Raw genomic sequence first — 26,054 nt, forward strand, 5'->3', positions numbered from 1 at the left:
TCTAGAATTAGATACCAAGTCACCTAACGGGTTGAATGCTAATGAGGATCTATACACGTGCCTATGATACCATTGTCATGGAAATGTTACTGTAACTTAGCCTGCTATAAATGTCCTATGACAAAATGACAAATGAGATATTGCATTAAGCATATCTTTTAACAAAAATCTCTTCCTCCTTTCTTTTAACAATCACAGCAACATATTTAGTTTTACGTACATTTTAGACACTGGGTAGCACTCTTTTATGCAACATAGGCACTTTAGTTTAGTTTTATTGAAACAGTTTGATTCAACCATGTTTACACCTGTTTAGGCCAAAGCACTAGCACTTTATATCATTCGTGAAAATTTTGTGAAGGATTTGTGTATATTATTGAACGACTATTATACCTGGATTTTAACCAAAGTATAAACAGAGATGACTAATGTTTTAGAATCTACCCATCGGGGTTTTATTCTTTTATCTTATTTTTTATATAAATAGGATTGCACATGTTACTATGTTATTTATATATATATTTATGTACTTATTTAAATGATTAGATGTATAAATATGCGTATTTATACTTGTATTTATTGATATTTATTTATTTATTTATATGTATTGTATATGTGATATGTGTAAATTGAACTATGGTCATTCTCAACGTAGGTGAATTTTATTCACCCCCCATATCTATACACAAAGCCATTATGAGTATTTCACGTCACCAATTATTATGATGACTAATAATACTTGATTTGATTCAATGCTTGGTCTAAAAGTTTGGCATTATGTCATAAGTGAATAGCGATTCATTACCGTTTCTTTCATTTTTTCTATGTCTATGATGACTCAATCACTGTGTACCACGTGACTATACACTAGCACTTTAAAACTGTGAATGTCGTCCTCGCATGTCATGTGATCAAGGCCTCTTTGCAGGCCGAAACGCGTATTGGCGGCAGTGCTGGGTGATATGAAATAAAAACTTCTGCACTGATTTTGGGTCTGTGTTCGTCTTTCCGAGGAGACGTGGAAGTTGGAGACGAATCTTGTTATATATATATATATATATATATATATATATATATAATGTGTGTGTATGTGTGTTTGTGTGTGTGTGTATGTATATATATATATATGTATCTATATATATATATATATCAGTGAAAAAACCATAGGTTTCACACACGTTATAGTTAGGAATTAGCATTTAAAAAACCTTAGAAATTCAGTGAAAAAACCATAGGTTTCACACATGTTATAGTTAGCTGGACATTTTACTCGTAAAAAACCAATGAAATTGCCCCGTTATAGTTAGTTCAGCTAACTATAACTCGCGCGCCCGCAATGCACTGCTGATGACGTCACATATTACATCACTCATGACATGGTCAGTGACATCACTCATGACATCACTGATGACATCTCAAATGACATCACTGATGACATCACTGATGACATCATCCAGTGAATGTGGGTTTTTCTGAAAATTAAATATGTTTTATATATGTATATCTCAAGGTCGATGGAAGAATAAATGGGTATATAAGTGAGTAAATGGATGATTTGTTTTTGAAAAATTGATTGTGTAACTGACTGATTAAGTGTATCATAGTGAATACATGGCTTAGTGAGTAATGTTTAAATATGTAAATATCTGTATCAGTCTCTCACTTTGTGTATAAGTGGCTGCATGGGTTGGTGAGTAGCTACATGGGTGTCTATATAGGTTATTAGTTGGTTTTTTGAGTATCAGTCTGAGTGTCTGCATGGTTCGGTGGGGGTATTACGTAGTGCATAGGTGCATGAATGAGTGACTCACTGTTTGTATGTGTTGAACACAGTATGTGTGCAGGACTGTATGGGTGGATGAGTGTGTGTATGGGTGTGTTAGTGAGTGAATGACTGTCTCAATAGTGTCTTTATGAGTAACTACATATGTTTTAAACTAGTATATGTGACTATTGGTGTATATATGTGAGTATATGTGAGAGTGAGAGATTGAAAGAGTTCTTGTATGAATAAGTATGTGTTTCTATAAGTGATTGTTTAAAAGACTAAGTATGTGTAAGTTTCCGTAGAAGTAAGTGTGGTGGTGTGTGTATAACTGTATATGCAAGTAAATGTATGTTTGATTCTTTGTTAGCATGAGTGACTATGTGTGTGAGTAACTCTATGGATAAGTGGTATTGTGTAACAGGATGTATAGGTGTATGAGTACATATGATGAGTGAGTACATGTATGAGTGACTGAATTGGACTGTTGGTGAATGAGTGGATGTGTATGTGGATCTTAGAATTACTGAATAGGTTGTTGTAACTGGTATTGGTATGTCCATTGTTTTGAACATTGTAGTTTCTATTTTTGAATGTGTGTGTCAAAGGTTATATTAGGGGAAGAGGAGGTCTGCCACTCTATCACAAGGATGATGTCATCAGTGATGTCATCAGTGATGTCATTTGAGATGTCATCAGTGATGTCATGAGTGATGTCACTGACCATGTCATGAGTGATGTAATATGTGACGTCATCAGCAGTGCATTGCGGGCGCGCGAGTTATAGTTAGCTGAACTAACTATAACGGGGCAATTTCATTGGTTTTTTACGAGTAAAATGTCCAGCTAACTATAACATGTGTGAAACCTATGGTTTTTTCACTGAATTTCTAAGGTTTTTTAAATGCTAATTCCTAACTATAACGTGTGTGAAACCTATGGTTTTTTCACTGAATTTCAAAGGTTTTTTAAATGCTAATTCCTAACTATAACGTGTGTGAAACCCATGGTTTTTTCAGTGAATTTGCAAGGTTTTTTAAATGCTAATTTTTTTTTTATTCTTCAATTTTTTCAAACATATTTTTAATTTAATTTTCTTACCTTTTATAAAGACTATGCTTTAATTTTTAAAATCCTTAAATATTTTTTTTTAATATATTTTTTAAAATAAACGTAAAATTAATTTCCAGTTCTTTTTTTTTTTTTTTATTTTTTTTTAGTACGCGTACCGTAAGCTCACGGTAAGCGTACGGTTTACGCAACGTCCGTAATCTATCTACGCTGCTTGCGTATAGTTACGCACTTTGCGTAGCCGCGCGTACTGCGCGTGGGACGCGTGCGCGCTTACGCCACACGCGCACGTTACGCGGAAGTGCCGGGGAGTGACTGTTATGCGCATGCGCGCAAGCGCGTGTCTTTTTTACGCGCACGCGTACTTTTTGCCGTAAGCGTACCGTAAGCGTACCGTAAGCGTACGGTAGGTCATGTGATCTTGAAACACAACTTTTGATTGGTTGAAACTACTTTCAGTTCTAGAACTCTCCTACACCACACCCATTCCCCTCATTTCTGCTTGTGATCCCTTGGGAGAAGGAGCTGGTTTGTCTTTGGGATACGATGGCAGAACAGCAGAGCTCTTCTGAGAGTGAGGCTAGCACTAGCAGCACTGTCTTGAGGCAGAGATCGAGGAAACAAAAGCCTTCTTATGTTTGGGATTATTTTACTTTTCCAGAAGGCCAGCAAAAGGTGAATGCACCCTTAGTTACTTGCAGGCTGTGTAAGCGTGTACTTTCTAGAGGTAATCCTGACAGGAAGTATTCCTTTGGGAATCACACCATGAAGAGACACCTCCAGGATGTACACAGAAGGACACATGGTCATCTTTTTGGAGGTAACTCTTCAGAAAGACGAGCCAGTACATCCACAGCAGCTCAGCCTGGACCATCACCTGCAGGGCTTACTCCTTCTTCTGCAGGTCAGGTGAGCCCTTCATCTGTGGGGGGAGAATCTCCTTTTGCTGGCCCTCTGGAAATGAACCCTCGATTTCGGAAGGTTGATATTCATTGCACATTTTGTAAAGATCTAATTTGCCATAGGGAGACCAGTGTTTCCCTAGTGAACAACAAAATAGATCAGCACATTTGTCGCTTTGAATAATTTTCCCATGCTTCCTTTCCTCTGTCCCTGCATGAACACAACGGTTCTTTTAAGAGCCAACCTTATCTTTCATCTTTTTTTTACATATGTTTTTAAAAACTTTTTTTTTTTTTTTTTTACCGTACGCGTACGGTGCGCGTACTTTTTTTTTATTTTTTTTTAAAAAACACTAAAAATCATTTATCACATTACATTGTCCTTGAGAGACTACAATTATTATTATTGACTTACCATACTCACTGAAAAAATATTTATTCATTTCTTTTTTTAAAAAATAGTTTTAAAAATGTTTGTAGTTTTCGAAAATGTTCTATATCTATCTGGAAAAAAAGAAAAAAGTATTAATATTTTTTAAACATTTTATAATACAGTACACATATTTACATTTTTTACCAAAAAATCTTTTTGCCTTATTTTTGCTGTTTTCAGAATATATTGCATTTCACTATAAATTGTGAAAGCAATTGCATTCATCATTTTACAGCGGGCAAAAAAAAATACCAATCACAAAGATTGTATTAAAAAAGCCCTGATTCTTTTTTTAATTAAACTTAACATTATAGAAATGCATAATATTGTAAAAAAATATCATCTAATACCAATACTTATTTCTTTAAAATACCGTCTGATATGTTTTTTTCAGAACTATAATCACAATATTATATCTCAAATAACTCCAAAATACATCTGATTTCATTTCCTTTAGGCCAAATAGTAATTTTAATTTTTTTTTTGGAATAAATTTCCAACGGAAATCCAATAAAATTCTAAAGTTTAATTTGTCCAGATCTCACCGATTCTCTGTAACATTTTGGTTCACGAAAATTTTTTGAATAATTTATTTAGTCCACAATAGAATTGGTTACTTTTCCACATGGCCAAATAGTAATTTTTTAAATCATTTTTGAAAAAATTTCCAATGGCAGTCCAATAACATTCCAAAATTTAAAATGTGCAGAAGTTACCGATAATCTCTAAATTATTGGTTTTTCAAAATTGCATTAAAAATTAAAAAAGTCCACATTACAATTGGTTATCTTTCCATTAGGCCAAATGATAATTTTAAAAATCTTTTTTTTACAAAATTGCAATGGTAATCCAGTAAAATGGTAAAATTATTTTGTCCAGATCTTGCCAAGTCTCTCTAAAATTTAGGTTTTAGGCCATGAAACCGCTGGTGTAAGAGCGCTATATAAGAATTTTTTAAACTCAAACTCAAACTCAAGATTAGATAGGAATTTGCTAAATCAAAAGGCAAACGTTGTTTGAAAATCAATTGGGAATCATTACACAGTGTCCAGCCTTTTTCACATTTTAGATAAACTGTGTAATGTCCAGAAGTAACAGTAGGTCCATCATGGAAAATTATTGCAACAGTTACAAAAGTTTTTCCTGAAATTGATAATTGCTGTCCTGTAAACTTCTTTATTAAAGTATCCAATTTTGAACCATCAGCTCTACATCGTTGCATCATTAAAATTACATACTGTCCGTATTCCTTTAAAATTAATGTTGAAAACATGTCAGAATTACACTCACCACATTTCATGCTATGATTAGCATCTTTAACTAATTTTGCAAAAGTGACTGTTTTACTCTCTGGCAATGTCAAATAAATAAACCTTTCATTATCAACAATAGAGCCACATATATTATAACAATTATCACAACTATGTTCCCATTTATAAGAGAGACCAAAAGCAATGTCAATGGGAACTCCTTCTTCTTCCACTACCTGAAGAAAATACATCAAAAATTCATGTGCATCTTGCTGTTCATTTTGAGAAAACTGTGTTCGTCCTGAACATACATCTAAAAGTTTTCTAATGTCAGTAGCACTTTCTATTTGAGTTTTATCTTTACTCAACTTTTGAAAAAGGAGACTCAGCTCTGAACAGAATCTTTTTCCCTGATTTACTATTATCTGCTCTTGCAAACTTTCCAGATAAAATGCAACATTCAGCACTACATTTGCGTAGCAGTTGACACCAGAGCTATTTTCAAAATGACATCCTACAACCTGTTCTTCATTTTCCTTTTTCTTTTTGCTTGCAATTACATCACTCCTCTTTTTTTTCCTCTTCTCTACATCTTCACTACAGATATTCTCATTTTTTCTTTTACGAGAAACTACACGTTTCTCCAATTCCACAGAGCAAGAGTGCTTGACTTTTCAAACCTTACAGCAAATCCATAGTACTGTTCTTTGGTTACACATTTTTTTGTACCAATACAAAACATGCTTCTATTAATTTACACATACAGCCTAGTTTTTATTCTAGAATGGTATGAAACAGCCAATCAGTTCTTTTTGTTTTGAAAAAAATATGTATGCCTCCATTTCCAAACTGTCTTTCTTTTCATATTGCCATTCTACTGAAAGACACCTCCTGAGTGCATCCAGTTCTCCTTTGAAGATGTTCACAGTGTGGATTGTAGGGCACAGCTATGTCTTCTGGAGTGAAAAGTTTGCAGAGAAAACAGGTATGGTGAGAGACCTTGCTTTGCCAAATGTAGACATTAAATGGATTGGTCAGAGAGGGTTAAAGTGGCACCAATTGATGCCATTGGTGAAATCCTTCATTCAAATCCAACACCCTGACCTCATAATAGTGCACTGTGGTGGCAATGACCTAGGCACTTTGACTGGGGTAGGTCTGGAAATGCTTATGAAGGACACCTTTGCACAACTGTTTACACTTTTCCCTAAAACTGCCTTTGTGTTTTCCAACATATGCCAAAGGCAAAAATGGAACTGGTCCAATCATTTCTGTCCGCAGATTGACAAAGCAAGAAAGCACGTCAACAAATCTGTTTCTGCTTTCCTCCGTGACTATGGTATGGGTGCCATTTACCACAACAACTTGCGTTATGACATGCAAGACATTTATAGAGGAGATGGTGTGCACTTCAATGATGAAGGGAACAGAGTCTTCCTCTTGAACCTTAGACTCTGCATCGGTACTTACTTGTAGGTACCACTAAAAAAATGACTTCATAAACACAACAGCTCTTTTTAGAGCTCCCTAATTTCTAAACTCTTAAATCTGCTTTTCATTTATTTATTTTTATTTTTTTACCGTACGCTTACCGTAAGCTTACGGTACGCGTACCCCGTGATTTTTTTTAAAATCAATAAATGTTTTTTTTGTACTTTTCTGTCCTTCTTTGACCCCCTTACAAATGTTAGGGGGTCTGTAACTCTCCTCATTGCCCCCTTTCCTTGTTTTCTCTGTTTTTTTTCTGAGTGAAACACACAAAATGGCGGCCGCCGCTTCCTGGTTTCGGCCGATTCGAATGTTTACTAAGATCTATGGGCCAATCAGAATCTCCTTCGCGCACGCCATGTTTCTTCCGTACGCTTACCGTAAGCTTACCGTACGCGTACCCCGTGATTTTTTTTAAAAACCAATAAATGTTTGTTTTGTACTTTACAGTCCTTCTTTGACCCCCTCACAAATGTAAGGGGGTCTGTAACTCTCCTCATTGCCCCCTTTTCTTGTTTTCACTCTTTTTTTTTCAGAGTGAAACACAGAAAATGGCGGCCGCCGCTTCCTGGTTTCGGCCGATTCGAATGTTTACTAAGATCTAAGAGCCAATCAGAATCGCGCTCGCGCACGCCACCGTACGCTTACCGTAAGCGTACGGTAAGCGTACCGTAAGCGGGCTCAGATATATATATTGATTTAAAGGCTATTTTCTCAGAATCTACTGAACAGATTTACACCAAACCTACAAAAGGCACTTCCTTGACCTAGGGACTACCTCTCTGCCAAATTTTGAGTAATTCTGTTCAGCCGTTCGGGCTGTAGCTCGTTCTAAAGGTCCTATGGAAAAATGCATGGGAAAAACGCGTTTTGGGACCCCCCTTTTATCTCAGCCCCCGCTTGACGGATCCCCCCGAGACTTTCAGGGTAGGAGCGGAGCGTAGCGCCCCACCTATTTTGAGAAATTCGCGAGGATTCGTCGACCGGCGCCAAAGTTATTCAAAATAGAATGTTGAGGTTTTCCTATGGAAACGTGGTCCTAACTATAACTACCTACTGGCGACCGCCAGTAGGTAATATATATATATATATATCTTAGAAAAAGAAAAAATTGGGTTACAGGTAAATTGCCCGGCGCTCAAAACAGTCTCAGACACTGGTCCCCACCAGTGTAGTACGGTATATTAAACACAAACACTTCTGAGAACAATACTGAGAAGTCAAAATTCACAAAAATAACACACAAAGTGCCAACACGTGTTTCGCGCCAACTGCGCTTCTTCAGGGATCCACATAGCAAAGGATTACATACTCTGTTTGTGTATGCATATAGTTTAATCTTGAATTCACCTTCAAGAGGAGACATAACACTTCTGCAATGCTCTATCAGTATGCGAAGAAATTATTTGGGCACCGTTATTGCTTAAATCTTTTTTCTTGCCTTACTCTGAATATCGTTGTGAGCAAAATGAGAGGTAATAGACTCTAGGAGATTTTTGAACATCACAATGTACACTAGATTCAGTGTCCTAATGTTAAGGATAGCACAGTGCTGATATGAATTCTTCAAGATACTATGTATATGCTTTATAAATAATAATTTTTTCAAGTTCAGTGCGACATAATAGACTGTTTACTATTACTTTTAGATCGTATCATGGAACGCTAACTATAACTTCTCAAAACTCACAAGATTCTAACTGATATCGACTCCTATGAGGAATTTACTCATGAATTCGGTGAGACTATATTGTTTTGAAACCTGGCTGTATAAATTAAGATGAGAGATTTATAACTTTTGGGCCTTAATTGATAAATTGATGAGTGAATGAAATTAAAAATTACAACAAAATTATAACAATATCAATAAATTTGTATCTCAGGAACTGCTTCAAAAATAGGGAGCCTCAATCGTTTTGAGGTACTTTTTCAAGCCTTTCTAAAAAGAAATCACTAAAGGAACAATAAGGTACACTCTTCTCGTACGCTAACCCTATCATTAATCATTATGGGTATTAAATTTATATATTGATAAATATAAGATTCAAGATAGCTTAATAACATGCTAGCCCTATATGAATCTCCTTCTCACTCCGTTTTTCTTTTATGTAGATTTGTATTAAAGTTGCTGTGTTATTGTTGGGAAGTATACTGATAGAGCTTTGTTAAATGTGGTTATAAAAACTCAGAAATACATGTATTTTTGTGAAGAAACAAATATGTATATATGAGTTCTAAAGCATATTATTTTTGTTTATGTAACAGCCCTGAAGAAGCGCAGTTGGCGCGAAACACGTGTTGGCACTTTGTGTGTTATTTTTGTGAATTTTGACTTCTCAAGGAACCAGAATAAAAATGAATGAACAAGAAGACAAATCATCTGTTCTTTTTTGAATCTACGGATTTGTATTGTTCTCAGAAGTGTTTGTGTTTAATATATATATATATATATATATATATATATATATATATATATATATATATATATATATATCTATATATATATTCACTGAAAAAACCATAGGTTTCACACATGTTATAGTTAGCTGTACATTTCACTCGTAAAAAACCAATGAAATTCCCCCGTTATAGTTAGTGCAGGCAACTATAACTCACGCGACCGCAATCCTCTGCTGATGCTAATACTGTATTTAGGCACTTATTTGCCCATGTCTTCTTCCATTAAATTTTAGCTATACATATATTACAAATATTTTTTTTTCATAAAGACACATATGTCATCAGCAGAAGATTGCGGTTGCCTGCACTAACTATAACGGGGGAATTTCATTGGTTTTTTACGAGTGAAATGTACAGCTAACTATAACATGTGTGAAACCTATGGTTTTTTCAGTGAATTTGCAAGGTTTTTTAAATGCTAATTCCTAACTATAACGTGTGTGAAACCTATGTTTTTTTCAGTGAATTTGTACGGTTTTTTAAATGCTAAGTTACTTTACGCCATTCGTGGCGTGCGCGCCCAGTTAACGCAGTTCGTTCCGTGCACGCACGGTGCGCTTCCCGCACCGTGCGCGCACAGTGAGCACGCGGTGCGCTTCGCGCACCGCGCGCCCACTTTATGCAGTTAGTGCCGTGCACGCACGGTGGTCACGCGGTGCGCTGCGCGCACCGCGTGCCCACGTTATGCAGGATGGGCCATGTACGCACGATGCGCTTCGCGCACCGTGCGCACATGGGGGACATATTATGCGCATCGTTGTGAAATGTATTCTTTATTATTTTCATATGTTGAATATGCCTTGCACAAATGGTGCCCTTCGGGCACCATTTGCACACGGGGTGGGGAGAGTGTGGATAATTTTTTTTTTTTTTAAATTTTTTACCGTACGCGTACGGTAAGCGTAATCGGCGATTTTTCGAAAAAAAAAATATATTTTTTTTGGGCTTGGGGGTTGTTTGGGGACCCGTATATCACTGCTGGGTGGTTAATATCTCAATATACTGCCCCTTTAGCCATTTTTTGGCTTCATTTATGCTGCCCCACTCAGAGTGCGAGAGAGAAAATGGCGGCCAGCCGCTTCCTGGTTTCGGCCGATTCGAATGTTTACTAAGATCTAAGAGCCAATCAGAATCGCGCTCGCGCACGTCACCGTACGCGTACGGTAAGCGCACCGTAAGCGCACCGTAAGCTGGCTCAGATATATATATTGATTTAAAGGCTATTTTCTCAGAATCTACTGAACAGATTTACACCAAACCTACAAAAGGCACTTCCTTGACCTGAGGACTACCTCTCTACCAAATTTCATTTAATTCTGTTCAGCCGTTCGGGCTGTAGCTCTGTCTAAAGGTCCTATGGAAAAATGCATGGGAAAAACGCGTTTTGGGACCCCCCTTTTATCTCAGCCCCCGCTTGACGAATCCCCCCGAGACTTTCAGGGTAGGAGCGTAGCTCAACGCCCCACCTATTTTGAAAATTTCGCGAGGATTCGTCGACCGGCGCCAAAGTTATTCAAAATAGAATGTTGCGGATTTCCTATGGTAAGAGGGTCCTAACTATAACTATCTACTGGCGACCGCCAGTAGATAATATATATATAAATATATGTATGCATATATATTTCTATGTATATATAATGTGTGTGTGTTTATGTTTGCATATATTTATGTATATATAATATGTATATATATATATATATATGTATGCATATATATATGAATGCATATATATGTCTATGCATTTTTATATATATATTACCTACTGGCGGTCACCAGTAGGTAGTTATAAAAAGAACCTAGTTTCCATTGGAAAAGCGTTTTTTCTTTTCCCAATAACTTTGGCGTCGGTTGACTAATCTTCGCAACATTTTCAAAACTAGTGGCCTGCTCCGGTTAGCTCCTGTCTTGAAAGTTTAGGGGTGATTCGGCAAGCAGTGGCCTAGAAAAGAGGGGGTCCCAAAACACGTTTTCCTCATGTTAATTTCCATAGGAAATTTTAGACAAACCTACAGCCCAAACTGCTGAATGGAATTACACCAAATTTGGCAAAAAGGTAGCCCTTGGTCCAGAAAGAGTCCTTTTTGTTAAATGGTGTAAATCCGTTCAGTAGTTGCTGAGAAATTTAAAACAGAAAAAGTTTCCATATCTATGGCCGCGGTGGATTCCACGAGCTTCACTGTGATTGGCTGCCAACACTCCAAACCAGGAAGTGTTTGCAGCCATCTTGTGACTCGGTAGAACCGAGTCACAAGAAAACTGTAGAAAAAACATTAAAAAACAAGAAAAGGGGGCATGGTAGAAACACCCTGACCCCCTAGGCCTTCTCAGGGGCTCCCACAAAGACCCCCAGGGCCCAAAAAAGTATTTTTTTATATATAATTTCAGCGGAAATGGCAATGGGGTCGCGAATACAGCTGAAATTATTTTTAAAAAACTGACACGTGGGCTCCCGTGCTTCATTTAAAAAAAGCCCCCGGGTGGGCCAGGTCCTGGGGCACTGGCAATTTATTAGTGGGGGCCCGCGGGAGCCTCTGCAGCCCCGGGGACCACCACCTCCCCGGGGCTTTCAGAAATAACTGTGGGGGGGCACATGGCCCCCCGCAGACCCGGGGACTCCTACCTCTCCGGGGATGTGAACACAATGCGTGGGGGTCCCAATCCCCCTCCACGCTGCCCTGGGGACCATCACCTCCCTGGGGCCCCTTTTTTTTTTAACCTGTGTTGGGGGCTCGAGTCCCCCCTCACGCCCCAGGCACCACCACATTCCCAGGGCACTAAAAATGTAAAGGCGGGGGTCAGTTACGGACCCACAAGCCCCGGGGACCACCACCTCCCCAGGGCTTTGCACACATAGGGGGGGGCACGCGGCCCCCTGCTGGAGCCCTCCATGGCCCTGGGAACGGCCATCCCCCTGAGCCAGCTCCTGCAGTGTCCCGGGGTATCCACCCCTGGGACACTGCTGTTTGCAATGGCAGGGCTGTCATAGCAAACACTGCCTTGGATTTTGGAAGCGAGAGCCGGTTTCCTGCTCTCGCTTCCAAAATCCAAAGCAGATTGCTTTTCCACAAGGGAAGCTGCATGTTAGCAGCTCCCCGTGTGGAAAAGCAATGCCGGCTCCCGCAGGAGGCGTGGAGCCGGCAGGGACCGTGGGGGCACTTGGGCACCCCCATGGTCCCCAAAAGAGCGGACAGGCCCCGGGGGATGGTGTCCCTGGGGCTAAAAGTGTCCCAACGAGGGGGGCCACCCGGCCCCCCAAAAAAGGAAAGCCCAGCCCCGAGGGATGGGGTCCCCAGGGCCATAAATGGCCTGACGAGGGGGGCCACGTGGCCCCCCTTCAAATATTGTAAAAAAATATTTTAAAACTTGCCATGCCCCGGGGCATGGGGTCCCCGGGATGAAAATGGCCCCGGGAGGGGGGCCACGTGGCCCCCTTCCCAGAGCTCTCCATGGCCCTGGGAACCGCCACCCCCCAGAGCCGGCTCCTGCAGTGTCCCGGGGTATCCACCCCTGGGACACTGCTGTTTGCAATGGCAGGGCGGGAGCCGCACGGCTGTCATAGCAAACAGTGCCTTGGATTTTGGAAGTGACAGCAGGTTTCCTGCTCTCGCTTCCAAAATCCAAAGCAGATTGCTTTTCCACAAGGGAAGCTGCATGTTAGCTGCTCCCCGTGTGGAAAAGCAATGACGGCTCCCGCAGGAGGCATGGAGCCGGCAGGGACTGTGGGGGCACTTGGGCTCCCCCATGGTCCCCAACAGAGTGGACAGGCCCCGGGGGATGGTGTCCCCGGGGCTAAAAGTGGCCCAACGAGGGGGCCACCCGGCCCCCCCCGAAAAAGGAAAGCCCGGCGGGGGATGGGGTCCTCAGGGCCATAAATGGCCTGACGAGGGGGGCCACGCGGCCCCCCTTCAAATATTGTAAAAAATTATTTTAAAACTTGCCATGCCCCGGGGGATGGGATCCCCGGGCCGAAAATGGCCCCCTGGCCGTATATTTAATAAAAATAAACAAAATAGGGATCAGGCCCTGGGGGATGGGGTCTCCAGGGTCCAAAAAATAGGAAATGAAGGGGGGCCACACAGCCCCATTCTAAAACATTAAATTTAATAATAAAACGGCATCACGCCGGAGGCCCCGCCCCCTCAGTGCATTACTCTGCAAACGCGCCCTGTGGTGCATTGTAAGTTGGGGAATTATTTCCCCTTGAATACTGGGGGTCCCTGGGGGCCAACTAGCCCACCAGGTACCTCCAGTATGCACCACAGGGCTGCATTGCTGAGAGGTGGTCCGAGGCCACGCCCCTTTTTAGACCTCTCTGCAACGCAGCTCTGTGGCGCTTACTGGAGATACCTAGTGGGCTAGTTGGTCCCCAGGGACCCTCAGGATTCAAGGGGACTTAGTCCCCCAACTTAAAATGCGCCATGGGCGTGTTTGCACAAGTGTGCAAACACACTCCATGGCGCATGGTATTGTACGAGTGAAATGTCCAACTAACTAGTTTCGTGAAGAAAGGCAGTGGTGTAGAGTGCACTGGTTTGGATTACAGTGGGATAGAGTGCATCGGTGTAGAGTGCAGTGGTGTCGAGTCGTGTAGAGTAGAGTGGTGTAAAGTGGCCCAGCCTAGAGTGCAGTGGCATAGAGTTCAGTGGCATAGAGTGGAGTGGCACAGAGTGGAGTAGACTACAGTGGCATAGAGTGCAGTGGCATAGAGTATATTGTTTCAGAGTAGAGTGAAGTGGCATGGAGTGCTGCAGGGTAGATTTCAGTGGCATAGAGTAGTGGTGTAGAGTGCAGTGGCATTTAGTGCAGTGTTGCAGAGTTGAGTGGCATACAGTGGAGTAGTGCAGAGTAGTGTGGAGTGGCCTAGGCTGGAGTGGTGTAGAGTGCAGTGTCAAAACGTGCAGTGGTGCATAGATGAGTTGTGTAGAGTAGAAATGCGTAGAGTGCAGTGTCATAGAGTGCAATGGTTTGTAGAGTAGAGATGTGTAGAGTGTTGTGTCATAGAGTGCAATGGTGCACAGTTGATTAGAGTGTGTAGAATGTATTGGCATAGTGACACAGAGTGTAGTGAAGTAGATTGCATTGGCCGTAGGCAGTGGCAACTCCTCGAGTGCTGCGGGGCGGTGGATTGGGGCAGGGGAGGGGCAGGGTGGAGGTAGTATACTTCGGCATACGGCTGACCGGAGTTGAGTAGATAAATATAGAAATAAAACAAATTACATGGCGTGCGTTGCAACGCCAAATCGGTGATGCAGCGCGCAATGTAATTTGTTTTATTTTTTTATTTATCTACTACCCCCACCCTGCCCCTGCCCCGCCCCACCCAATCCCCCCGCAGCACTACCTCGAGGAGCCGCCACTGGCCGTAGGGTGCATTGGCGTGGAGTAGAGTGGTGCAGAGTAGAAAGGTGGCATAGAGTGCAGTGGCATGGAATGTAGTGGCGTAGACTGGTGCAGATTAGAGGGGCATAGTGTTCATTGGCAGAGAGTGCAGTACTGCAGATTACAGTGTCATAGAGTGCAGTAGTGTAGAGAGATGTGGAGTGCATTAGTGTAGAGTACAGTGGTATGGAGTGTTGCAGAGTAGAATACAGTGGCACAAAGTAGATTGATGTAGAGTGCAGCGGGGTAGAATAGAGTGGAGTGGCACATTGCTTGATTATAGATTGCAGTGGCATAGAGTGCAGTAGCATATAGTAGAGTATGGTGGTGTAGAATAGAAGGGCTTAGAGTTCAGTGGCATAGAGGGGAGTGATGCAGAGTCGAGTGGTGTGGTGCAGGGTAGAGTGGAGTTGTGTGGAATGGAGTGATGCAGATTAGAGTGGCGTAAAGTGTAGTGACATCGAGTGCATTGGCAGAGTGTAGAGTGAGGCAGAGTAGAGTGCACTTGGTGTTGAGTGTAGTTATATAGAGTGCAGTGGCATAGAGTTCAGTGGCAGAGAGTGCAGTGGTCCAGATTAGATGAGAGCGTAGAGTGTAATGGAATAGAGTGTACTGGCGTAGAGTGGAGTGGGTCAGAGTACAGTGCATTGGCGTAGAGTGCAGTGGTGTGGATGGGTGCAGAGTTGAGTGGTGTAGAGTGCAGTGGTGCATAGTAGAGTAGTGTGAAGAAGAGTGCATTGATATAGAGTAGAGTGGTGTAGAGTAGAGAGGCGTAGATTAGAGTAGTGCAGTGTAGAGTGCAGTGATGCAGTGTGGAGTGGTGTACAGCGGCGTAGTGGGGAGTGGTACTGAGCAGAGTATGGTAAAATGGAGTATGCATGGTATGGTAGCATACTGCCATTACATACAACACATCTTCAGTTGAAATTCCCATTACATTTGTATATACATACAGTTTTACTGATGATAGTATACAGCGCACAAACGATAACGTGTGGCATTACCTAGTGTATTTATTTGTTTTGATCGTATTAAAATATTTGTTCCCACTACACTTCAGAATTACCAATAAATGTGCTTAATTTTTTATGTCCTAGTTCTGATATATTCTGAAATATCTCTGCAGTTCATTTATAGGCATTTACATTTTGTTGTGTGCTAGAAGGAAAGAACATCCTACAGCCTCAGACCAACACATCCTCAGTAGTCAGCATGATTGTTGCATAAATCCTCTCACTTTGAAGTCAGAGAAAGAAAAGTGAAAACCAAGCTTCCTGGTAGACAAAGGCTGACATTTAACCTCTGGCTTAGACTGCACAGCAAATGTACTAAGATAAGAACAAGATTCAAAGTGGCGTAGAGTTTTGTGGGTGATGGCCCTTTTACCCTCTTCGTTGCTTGTCTCTTTGCCGCCACCCTTGCTCTTCACTCTTACCTTCGGCCATCGCGGGCTGGCAAACACAGGGACCTCCATGGGCAGCAAAAGGTATAGCTACACCACTGATTCAAAGGCCTGTTTACAGAAATCCAGTATTGATGGAAGAATACAGTAAATAAGGTTTGGGCATGGGAAAGGACAAACTCAAGCTGGACAGCCTAAAATAAATAAAGCCAGCAAAGAGAAAGCAAGCAAATGTGAGCTAAAAAGCACAACGCCAATAGTAAGCAACATGCAGAATGCATTCCCAGGGAAGCTTTCTGAATGTCCCCAAATGTTGTTAGCAAACCAGACAACTATGCTGTCTGGTAAGCTTCAATCAAAAAATAAGTGTGGCTCGCCATTTGTGTGTGCTGGTGGCCTCACCGTAACTACTGACTCAAATTAAGAACTGAGGAGGACTCTGTCTTTTCTTTCTCTTCAACAGCGGCCAATTATGTTCTGGTATGTGTTTTTGTATAATGCAGTATTTGCCAGTTCTTGGTCCTCTTGGCACTTTATGCTGTCCTGAAAAAATGATATCTGTGATTTTAAATTTCCCCAGTGGGTGAGGGGGTTGCCTGTGGCCTGAGTAAGTGTGAACAGTCTAGTTTCCAGCATTTTCACTACAGTAGTGTTTGTTAATGTTAAAACCTACAGCCTTAGGGTGGTCTTCCCCCCAATGTTTTTGCAGGCCATAGGACTCTGAGTACTTTATCACTGCTAACCAGGGCTAAAGTGCATGTACTCTTGCCCTAAAACATTGTTCATCCCAATTGCCATATTTAATTTACTTATAAGTCCCTAGTAAAGTGCACTCCATGTGCCCAGGGTCTGTAAATTAAATGCTACTAGTGGGCTGCAGTACTTATTGTGCCACTCACTTAAGTAGCCCTCTAACCATGGGTCAGGCCTGGGCTGCCATTGCAGAACCTGTGTATGCAGTCACACTGCCATTTCACACTGGCAGGATAAACCCCTTGCCAGGCCCAAACCTTCTCTTTATATATCTATGTCCCCCTAGGGTAGGCCCTGGATAACCCAGAGGGCAGGAGTGCAATATTTTTAAAAGGCAGGACAAGTACTTTTAAGTTCTAAATGTTAGTAGTGAAAAACTCTCAAATTTATTTTCACTACTGCAAGGCCTATCTCTCCCATAGGAAACTATTGGGATTACTTTATACCATTGTCTTAGTGTAATTCCTAATTGTGAAGTGATAGACTTTCCAAGTTTGGTGTCTCTGGAATCCGAATTTAAAATCTTAACATATGGTAAAGTTGGATTTTAAATTACTATACTAAAAATAAGATTTTTGGAAAGTTGGCATTTTCTTACTTTAGCCATTTGATGAGTGTTGCCTTTCTCTGATCACATGTCTGGGGTGGGTGACAGTTGGAATTTGTGTATTCTCCCTTGAAAGCCACACAGAATGGGAGCTTAGGTGTGAATTGATGGGCTATCCTGACTGGATGGGAGGGAGAAGCTGTACCCAGCCTCACTTACACCTGAATAGGGTATGCCCTGTCCCCACACAAAGGGCTGCATAACCCATTATAGTGAGTCTGGAGCCAGGGCAGGAATGGATGACCTCTGTGCACTTTAAATACATGTCTTCGGAGTCTCCCCCACTTCAATAGCACAGCTGGCTATAAGTACTGGAACTCAGACACCACCATTTCCGTACACTTCTGGACCTATGAATACTCTGCCAAGAAGAAGGACTGCTACGCTTCTGAAGGAATAGCCATTCTGCTGGACTGCTGCTTTTTTGGACTTCTACCTTGCTGTGATGCCCTGTCGGCCTGCTGCTCTCCTGTCCTGCTACCTGGGTGAGAAGAACTAGACCTGTATCACCTGAACCTAGAGTGACTCCAAGGGATAGTTCGCTGGAATCCTGATCTAAAGTCTCAGGGACATAAAAAGCTTTCAACCAACCTGTTTTGCACCTGGCTATTTGTGAGTCTATCCTTCCTAGTGATGCCACCCCAGTCCTGGAAGTGGGGCTAAGGTCTTTTGCCAGCAGAACCAACACATCCACTGCTGAGCAATGCATACCCGAGCAGAACCAATGCATCTCCTCAGCTGAGTGGAGCGTCTTTGAGCAGAACCATCGCATCACAACTGTTGTGTGGATTGGACCCGTCGCAAAAGATTCACATTGCTACTGCATCCCGCATCTTGGGAATAATGCAATCACTGCACTATGCTTTTCCTTGTGCTAGCTACTCGCATCCATCATCAACGGCACCCTTGATGCCACCACCAACGCCTCGCATTGCAGCTGCACCACTTATTGGAACAAACAGATCGCCACTGGTGCGCCTTGCATTCATGACACTAGACTTTGCATCGCACGCCCCTGATGACAGGATCCTCGACTTCAATGCAACAGGACTCACACCGCACCCTCGTCGTATCTTGGAACCCACGCATCGCCTCTGCTGCATGAAGCAGCTTGGATGCGGATGCACACAATGTGCTGCAACCCATATTTAAGGTACTTTGATTCAGCAGGCCTAACTGGGTCCCTGTAGCCAACTTGCGCTCTATTGCAGTTGGCCTAAACGTTTGACTTTGTCCCAGTCCGGTACGACCAGATATCCCCAGTTGGCACTTCCTATTTGTAAGCTCTATTTTACAGTTTCTTCTTTACAAATTCAAAACTCAAGTTCTACTTATTGGATTATTGTCATTTTGGTCTTGTTTTATTTATAAAATTTAGCTCTGTTTGTCTACACTGGTGTAGAATCATTTTGTGTGGTATTTTCACAGTTTTACTGTTTGAAGTGTTGCACAAATACTTTACAAACTGCCTCTAAAGTTAAGCCTAAGTGCTCTGTGCCAAGCTACCAGGGGGTGAGCCAGGGTGATTGTATGGGATGGAACACCCACCTAATAATAACATAGTTGGTCTTCCTGGCATTTTCAGTCAGATCAGCTGTGTGCAGCAGCAGTTACATTAAGCGACTCTTGCTACAGACTGGGTAAAGGTGTGCGAGCCAACATATCAACAGGGAGAGTCAAGCCAGAATCGAATCAAGGGTCAGGCTTGTCTCTAAAATCCTGTGCACTAGTATAGACATGAAAATATTTGACATCTACATCATGCAGCAGTATGTAAAAAATAGGATAAAGTTGCCTTAAAATATTTTCTGTTTTTAACATGCGGATGTGTTTCACCTTTGTACCTCGGAGTGCATCAATGCAATGAGAGGCATTTATCAAAAATGATAGTTTTAAAATATAAACTTAGAAATACTCATGCCTCCCCGTGCCCTATAGACAATGCAATACTGAAATCAGAGGCAAGTCAGTAGTTATGTGTACCCCGTATCTGCCATACATTATTATAGATGAGGCAACATTATAGTCTTTTCACATTTGTGTAGTGCACTTTCTGAACTCACGCATTTGAAGGTACTCTCATTTGTGATAATGAAGAAAAAGGAGGCTCGATGATATGAAATATTTGCCTGTTTGTTCAATCAGGGAAGTCGGAATTGACCCCAGATTTTCTTATTTTTCACTATGAAATTCAGCTACTAGGTAGGCATCGCTTTCTCTAGTTTATTTTAGTTCAAAGGTAACTGCTTTGTTATTGATTCTTGGCGCATGAGGTTAGAACGTGGGAAAGGCAGATGTCAAATGATAGCTCAGCTCCTTTTGGCCCGAATGTTCAAGAAAACCTTGAGATGAGTCACAGCCAGACATCTGAGCTGAGATATTAATAGCTTTCCCACCTCTAAGACTGGGCCTAGAATTGCAGAGTGACCTATGAAGATGTTTGTGATGCGAAGACAGGGACGAGAGCATGGATCTCATTGGGTTCCTGCTTGTCACTCACCCATATCAGTGTGCCACCCTCAGAGCTTTAAGTATGTTGGTTCCTGCCAGGTCTCAGATGCAGCAGTGATTGCAAACTTTGAAATTGGTCCCTCTCGGGTCCTAAATGTATTTCCTTTACAGGCAAACACAATGCTTGAATTCCCAACAACAACTGTAGAAAGCTTGAGGTAATCCATAACAGCAGTGCAGTCTCTGTTTACATTATATTTTAAAATCATTTTGCATTCCATAAGAGTATTTGTTGTTTTCCTCTATGTTTTGTGTCTGTAGTTTTTCATGCAACATATGACTCTTTTATGTGAACAGAGTTGTTGCCTAAGGGTGAGTGCAGGTTGTGGGTGAGTGTTCATGACGGGACACAAGTGAGAGCTCTGGAGATGAGAGAACGAAGGTAGTGTGAATTTCTCACAGTTCATGTCAGTGTGGCAACATAGTCCAAACTGTACATACACTGGCTGAAAACCAACGTGCTTAATCCTGTCCATTACCACCCTCCAGTTACGCCAGCCCACCCTACCTTTTTCATTTGGGTACACCTCGTTGCTTGTTGGAAAATCTCAGCCTCACACCCCCCTAACATTATTGACTAAGCTACACCCTTAGGGTGAATACGGGTTAATTTAGGGTTGCCTACCTCTTACCCTGACTAAGACTGTGGTTGCTACTTGACCAGAGCTCATACCCCAGTCAACCAATAACCCAATTTCTAACATGCATGTTACTTGATGTGCGTTGGAGGAGGCACATTAACTCTCTATGCTACTTTGATTAAAAACTAGCACTATTTACTCCAGCAAATGCATGAACCTCCAGAGTCATCTCACCATTATTAGTATTCACTATACTATACACAAAGATATCTGCAGCAGGTGCCTTAACTCCATAAGACATTTTAAATTGAGATTTACTGCCATGTTTCTCCTTGTTGCCAATTTCTTTGTGGCCGAGTCTTAAAAAACGAAATGTTCAAGTTGAGGCCCAGAGTCTGTGTTGGGGTTGCATCACTTTTGTTGCTCAACCCGACATAAAATCTCATTTGTTAAATCTTGTAATTCGCACAAATATACTCATGCTAAAGCTGATATGTGTGAGGTCTTAAAATGTGATGTCACTTTTGGTGATGTCACTTCTTGTGAGGTCATGAGTTATGATGCCGCTTCCTGTGATGTCATCCTGTGATGCCTCTTGCGATGTCACGCACTGTGATGTCACACGCTCTGATGTCATGCGCCATGATGGCACTTACATGGTGACTAACGTGGATAGTAATGCAACTTCTTTTTTTTAGGACTCATGCCCTGGCGGACAAGGTAACAGATTGACAAATAGTCATAAAGATGCACCTCGCCAGGGAAAAGTCAGGGCAGAGATGTTTTCAGGCTGAGAGCCCATTCACTGTCAAGTCTGTGAGGAGGATAAAATACACTGATAATCACTTAGACAAGAAAAAAGTACAGGAATCGCTCCTGGAGAGACTAAAGCTGCCACAGTCAAAGTAATCGCAATAAGAAGTACCATCTTTAACACAAACATTCTATGGGGATAGGAGATCAGGTGCTCACAGTGGACCCCCATGAAAACTCTAATACCACGTTGAAATTTGTCTGGGTGGAAACAAAGAGAATTCAGTGACACATTCTGGAGTTCTTTAAAAAAAACCTTGCAAAAAGCAAACTTGGTCGAGTGAACCTCTCCTATGTCCAGTTAAATGCTGATATACCCGCTGGACAAAGCCCCCATGATAAGATTCCAAGGTTAAAAACTGAAAACTCCAACTTCACAGAGATAGGCCAGGGCAGCGATCCTAGTGTTTTTCCTCACACAAGTCCACAAACCTCTTCCACCTCCCAGTATGAACAGGTTTGGTAAAAGATCCCGGTAGTCCATGCCACATTCAGGACTTTATATGACGACCAGCCCTTTACAGTAATTCTGTCAATTCCCAACTCTGTAGTTCTCCTAGCTGTCCTGTGACAGGAGATTCTCGCTTAGAAAAAGCCTCATAGAGTAGCCAAGCTTTAATTACCAATACAATTCAGCTTTAGTTTGGGGCTCGTAACCTGAAGGGCATCTAAGTGCTTTACAATATAGAACAAACTAAAGGAGGAAATATCTTGAATATCATAAAGTGCATCTATATGGTCTATGCGAGACCGGTAAGTAATAGCTCCCAGATAAATTGGTGCTCCCCTTACATTTGTCTCAGACTTGTGTGAGATTAAAGAAGAGTTTTTATGGATATATACCTGGGCGTATATATATAGTTATTAGGGTCCCCACCCACAGGTACCACCTGTGGCTTGCTTCATCATTGGACCCTCCCTCACACACACAAGGTGTGTGAGTGGACCTGATGCATTTGTAAGCAGAGTTCTGTGATAACTGTGAGTGAAGGCAGGGGGTCTTGGTGAGTTTAAAATAACCTCCGAAACCTAAAAAGTTATTTAATGGCGTAGGTTTAGGGGCTAGATTAAAAGTATGAAAATTGACACTATATTAGGATATAATGGTCCCAAGTGTCTAATCGGTCAACATGTTTCAGCCACAAACTGCCCGAAAGGTCAATTGGCTTTCTTCAGGACCTGTGTCTAGCTGGTAGTTATAATAAACAGCCTGGAATCTGTCTCACATGTTTCCCCTCCTTGGGGATCGGAAAGAATCTGGAGCAGTATCACCCTTCTCGTTTTCTGCGTGAGACTATCTCCACTACTCCTTTTTGCAGCGTAAACATTTTCTACTTTGCTTAAGATGGGGCGATACGAGTGGGTGTGCAAAAATAGGTAATGGAGAGGGTTCAGGAGGAGTCCTGGAGAAGGGAGAACTCCAGTTACACAATGTGAAGAACCCACTAGTGCAAGGTAATCTTTCTGTTTTTGCCCAGAACACCTTCAAATTATCCTCAGTGTGTAGTACTCATTACAAGAGGTTTTGAGTCATTGGTCCTGGAAGCTCAGGAGCGAGATCCACTATTACTCTGGTAGTTCTATGGCGGCTGCAGGCAGCAGGTCTGCGCTTGCTCTTGTTGCAAAGGCGGCAAACTCTGAACAGGCAGTCGTTACATGCTGAGGAACCTCCACTTAAGGACAAACAGCACATCTCACGGGTGCCAAATCCCAAAGCAGCTGGCTGAGGTTCTGCTTTGTTTAAATTTTTGCAGGTACTGAATAAGCTTTTGTTTTACTGAAAATACCTTATCTACAAATTGGCAAGTCAGGGAAGGTGGCATGAACATCACTCATATATCCTGTGGAGTGCATCCAGTGCTGGCACCAATAAACCACACCAGCTTTTAATAATCTAAAGAGAGCGCCCAACACTTCAAAGCCATCTGAAACAATTAGCCAAGGAAGCAATAGAAATTTTCAGGAAAAATGTATTTGTACTAACTAGCCTGTAGCATCTCCCACAATGCATGGGTAGATGTTGCTTAGAAAAGAACAGGCAAGACACCATTATTTACTTTTCCTGGTGTTCATTCCCAGAAATACATTGTTAAAATCAGCTGAACACACAGTCACTGATATTCTTTTCCCTAACATCCACTTTATTCAGCGATATGTTTGATTATTACTTGACCATTAATAAGTGCATTCTGAGCACTTAAGTACCCACTGTTTTAGTTGCCGGCACTGCTACGACGTTCTTTAAGTCGTGGCCGGCACGGATCAGAGGTAGCAGGGGTGGGGGCAGGATGCAGGGGGCAGAAGACAGGGTGGGAAATGGCTATAAAATAAATAAATAAATAAAACTTACCTTTTTGCTGCTTCCTCGCCAATTCTCTCCTCCATAGTGTGTCCCTCGCTCACCCACAGGAGACCACAGTCAGTCAATCACAATGCTGCCTTAGCAGCATTTTGATTGGTCTGAGCGCTGAGTTTTGGCACTCATGCACTGACTGGAGGCCAGGGCATGTTCTCTACGTAGGCTGCGATGCAGCCTGCATGGAGAACATGCGAAGTGCGGAACCTGTTTTGGGCGGCACGAGAGGGCTGTCCAAGCAGTCATTGCGCACTTTAGGAGGGTGCTATCACTCCTACAGTTTGGCATCATTATCTATCAAGCCTTCCAATCTGTGATTTTTGGCCTCATTCTTGTTGCCCTTTTATGGATTGGGGAGATAATCAAACCCCTCCAAGAGGCTGGGATTGCCTCTGTTTGTAAAATTTTATTACAGACCGGTTTCAGTGCTTCCGCCCAATAGTCACAGTGTAGTTTAAACAGCACCGGGGGGAACCCTTTTGGGGTGGTTCTCCCTCTCTTCTACCTTTGGCTGTCCTCTTACAGATTTGGTTAACAGAGATTGTAATGGTTGAAGTTGCCTGATTGTTACATGTTCCATACATTCTTTCTTCCTCTGTTGGTCCTGTTGTATCTTCTGAGTTTGCATTTCCATAAGGTTTGTTGTTAAAGTGATCCCAGAGAAAGCTTACCCAGGCCTCTTCTGTTATGTGGGAGCTGATTCTATATGATGTAGAGTTGTGTAGCATGTTAACCATGTGCCAGAACCACGTGCTGTTGTTACTCTTTATGTCATGAAGGAGCTTGGCCCATTGTGTCTCCTCTGAATCTCATGATAACTGCCAAGTACGCTTTTTCCATGCAGCTTTTAGTTGCCTCAGCTCCCTTTGGATGTTGAGATCCTGTCCGTGTAGATGAAGCTTCCATAATGTTTTGTTTATTGCCTCCTTAAGGATTTTAATTTGCGCATTCTGTGGATTGGAGGACCTTCAGTGTTGAAGTGCTTCTATTGTCCTTGGTAACGGCTCTGCTCCTACTGAGTGAGCTGCACCTAGTGCCTCTGTGAGGTTTCCCAGCCAGCTAATGCATTTTGCCCATTCGCTTGAATATCCTGCTAAAGAATCTTTGCCTCGGTCAGCAGCCTTTCTGGTTGGTAAGTTTTGCATTTGACCATTTTGTTGTTTACAGTGTGCATGTAGCTGGGCTCCTCTACTGGTTGTGTTGGCATTAAAACTTGCAGTCATTGCGATTTCATGAGATGGTCATTTTTAACCTGTACCCCTGGATGGAAGTCAACTATTTTACAGAGCTGAAGAAGGGTTACAAAATTATAATCTATTGTTGTGCTGATTACCTTAGTATGGAAAGTAGTAGCTGGGGGCGGGTCTCCCATAAACTGGTCATTTAATGCACGAAAGCTGAGATATTTAAATACCCCCAATAGTATCTTGGATAACTTAGTTTGCCTTCCCTCAATTATTTCCGTCCTGTGCCATAATATGCCATGCCAGTAGATGATTTTCCAGTGAATTGTCCTCATCAATTGTGCCCAGCATATACAGGTTGAAATCACTGGTTACTATGAAATTTGAAGTTTTCTCCTCTGATAATAACCTGGTTAGTTCCTCTTCTAGCAACTTGACACCCTTAGCCTTATCTCGTGAGAGTAGGTATATGTTCATTAGAACTAACTGTAGATCCTTATTGGCGCTTTGGATTGTCACTGTGAGGGCCTGTATTGCATTGCCCATTATTAAGTTGGTATCCCGCTACTTAACTGCGTTGATACTCATTATGGAGATATAGATTGCAAGTCATCCTTTGAGGTGGCCAAATTTTGCACTTTTAATAGCTGGAAGATGAAGTACCTTAAAGCCTTGCAAGCGAATTGGATGGCCTAACCAGGTCTCTTGCAAGAGGATTAGGTCAAACAATTGCAAATATAGCAGCATCTGCAGATCAGTTGTCTTGTTTCCCATTCCATATACGTTCCAAAATCACAAACGTATGGCATTTTTGACAGTTGGGGAGGGATTCTTGTTAAGTCAGGGGGTGTTGCTCAGTGCATTATTGTACCAGCTAACCAACCCCAGTTTTGTGGTCCTGGAGTACCGGTTGCAGTTGTGATAGCCCCCAGGTGAGCAGGCGAGCAGTGTTCTCGTAATGCTTCGACGATGTGCTCTATACCCCACCTAATACGGAGTATGTCTGATTGGGCATACTCATGGTGTGGTTTGGGTTAATCGTTGTTTCTGGGTTTCTGGCTAGCAGAGGTTCCGAATAACCTGGTTTTTGATAAGGTAT

At 42.0% G+C, this 26,054-nt stretch overlaps 1 protein-coding gene across 4 annotated transcripts in view; it reads left to right on the forward strand.

Annotated features, from left to right (window-relative positions):
• LOC146789879 (uncharacterized) overlaps positions 1 to 26,054 on the forward strand; it is a 499,281-nt gene that overhangs the window by 152,844 nt on the left and 320,383 nt on the right. The window contains exon 1 of one of the 4 annotated variants that reach the window (XM_085628148.1): positions 8,558 to 8,648. The exons of 2 other annotated variants lie outside the window; for them this stretch is intronic. In XM_085628148.1, coding sequence (XP_085484274.1) covers positions 8,625 to 8,648 — 24 coding nt within the window. In that variant the 5' untranslated portion in view covers positions 8,558 to 8,624. Of the gene's footprint in view, positions 1 to 8,557; positions 8,649 to 26,054 lie in introns of those variants that run through there. One more of the 4 variants, XM_085628150.1, reaches the window with a different exon arrangement.

The sequence above is a fragment of the Triturus cristatus genome, chromosome 10 (assembly GCF_964204655.1).
Source record: "Triturus cristatus chromosome 10, aTriCri1.1, whole genome shotgun sequence".
In the NCBI taxonomy this organism is placed as follows: Eukaryota; Metazoa; Chordata; class Amphibia; order Caudata; family Salamandridae; genus Triturus; species Triturus cristatus.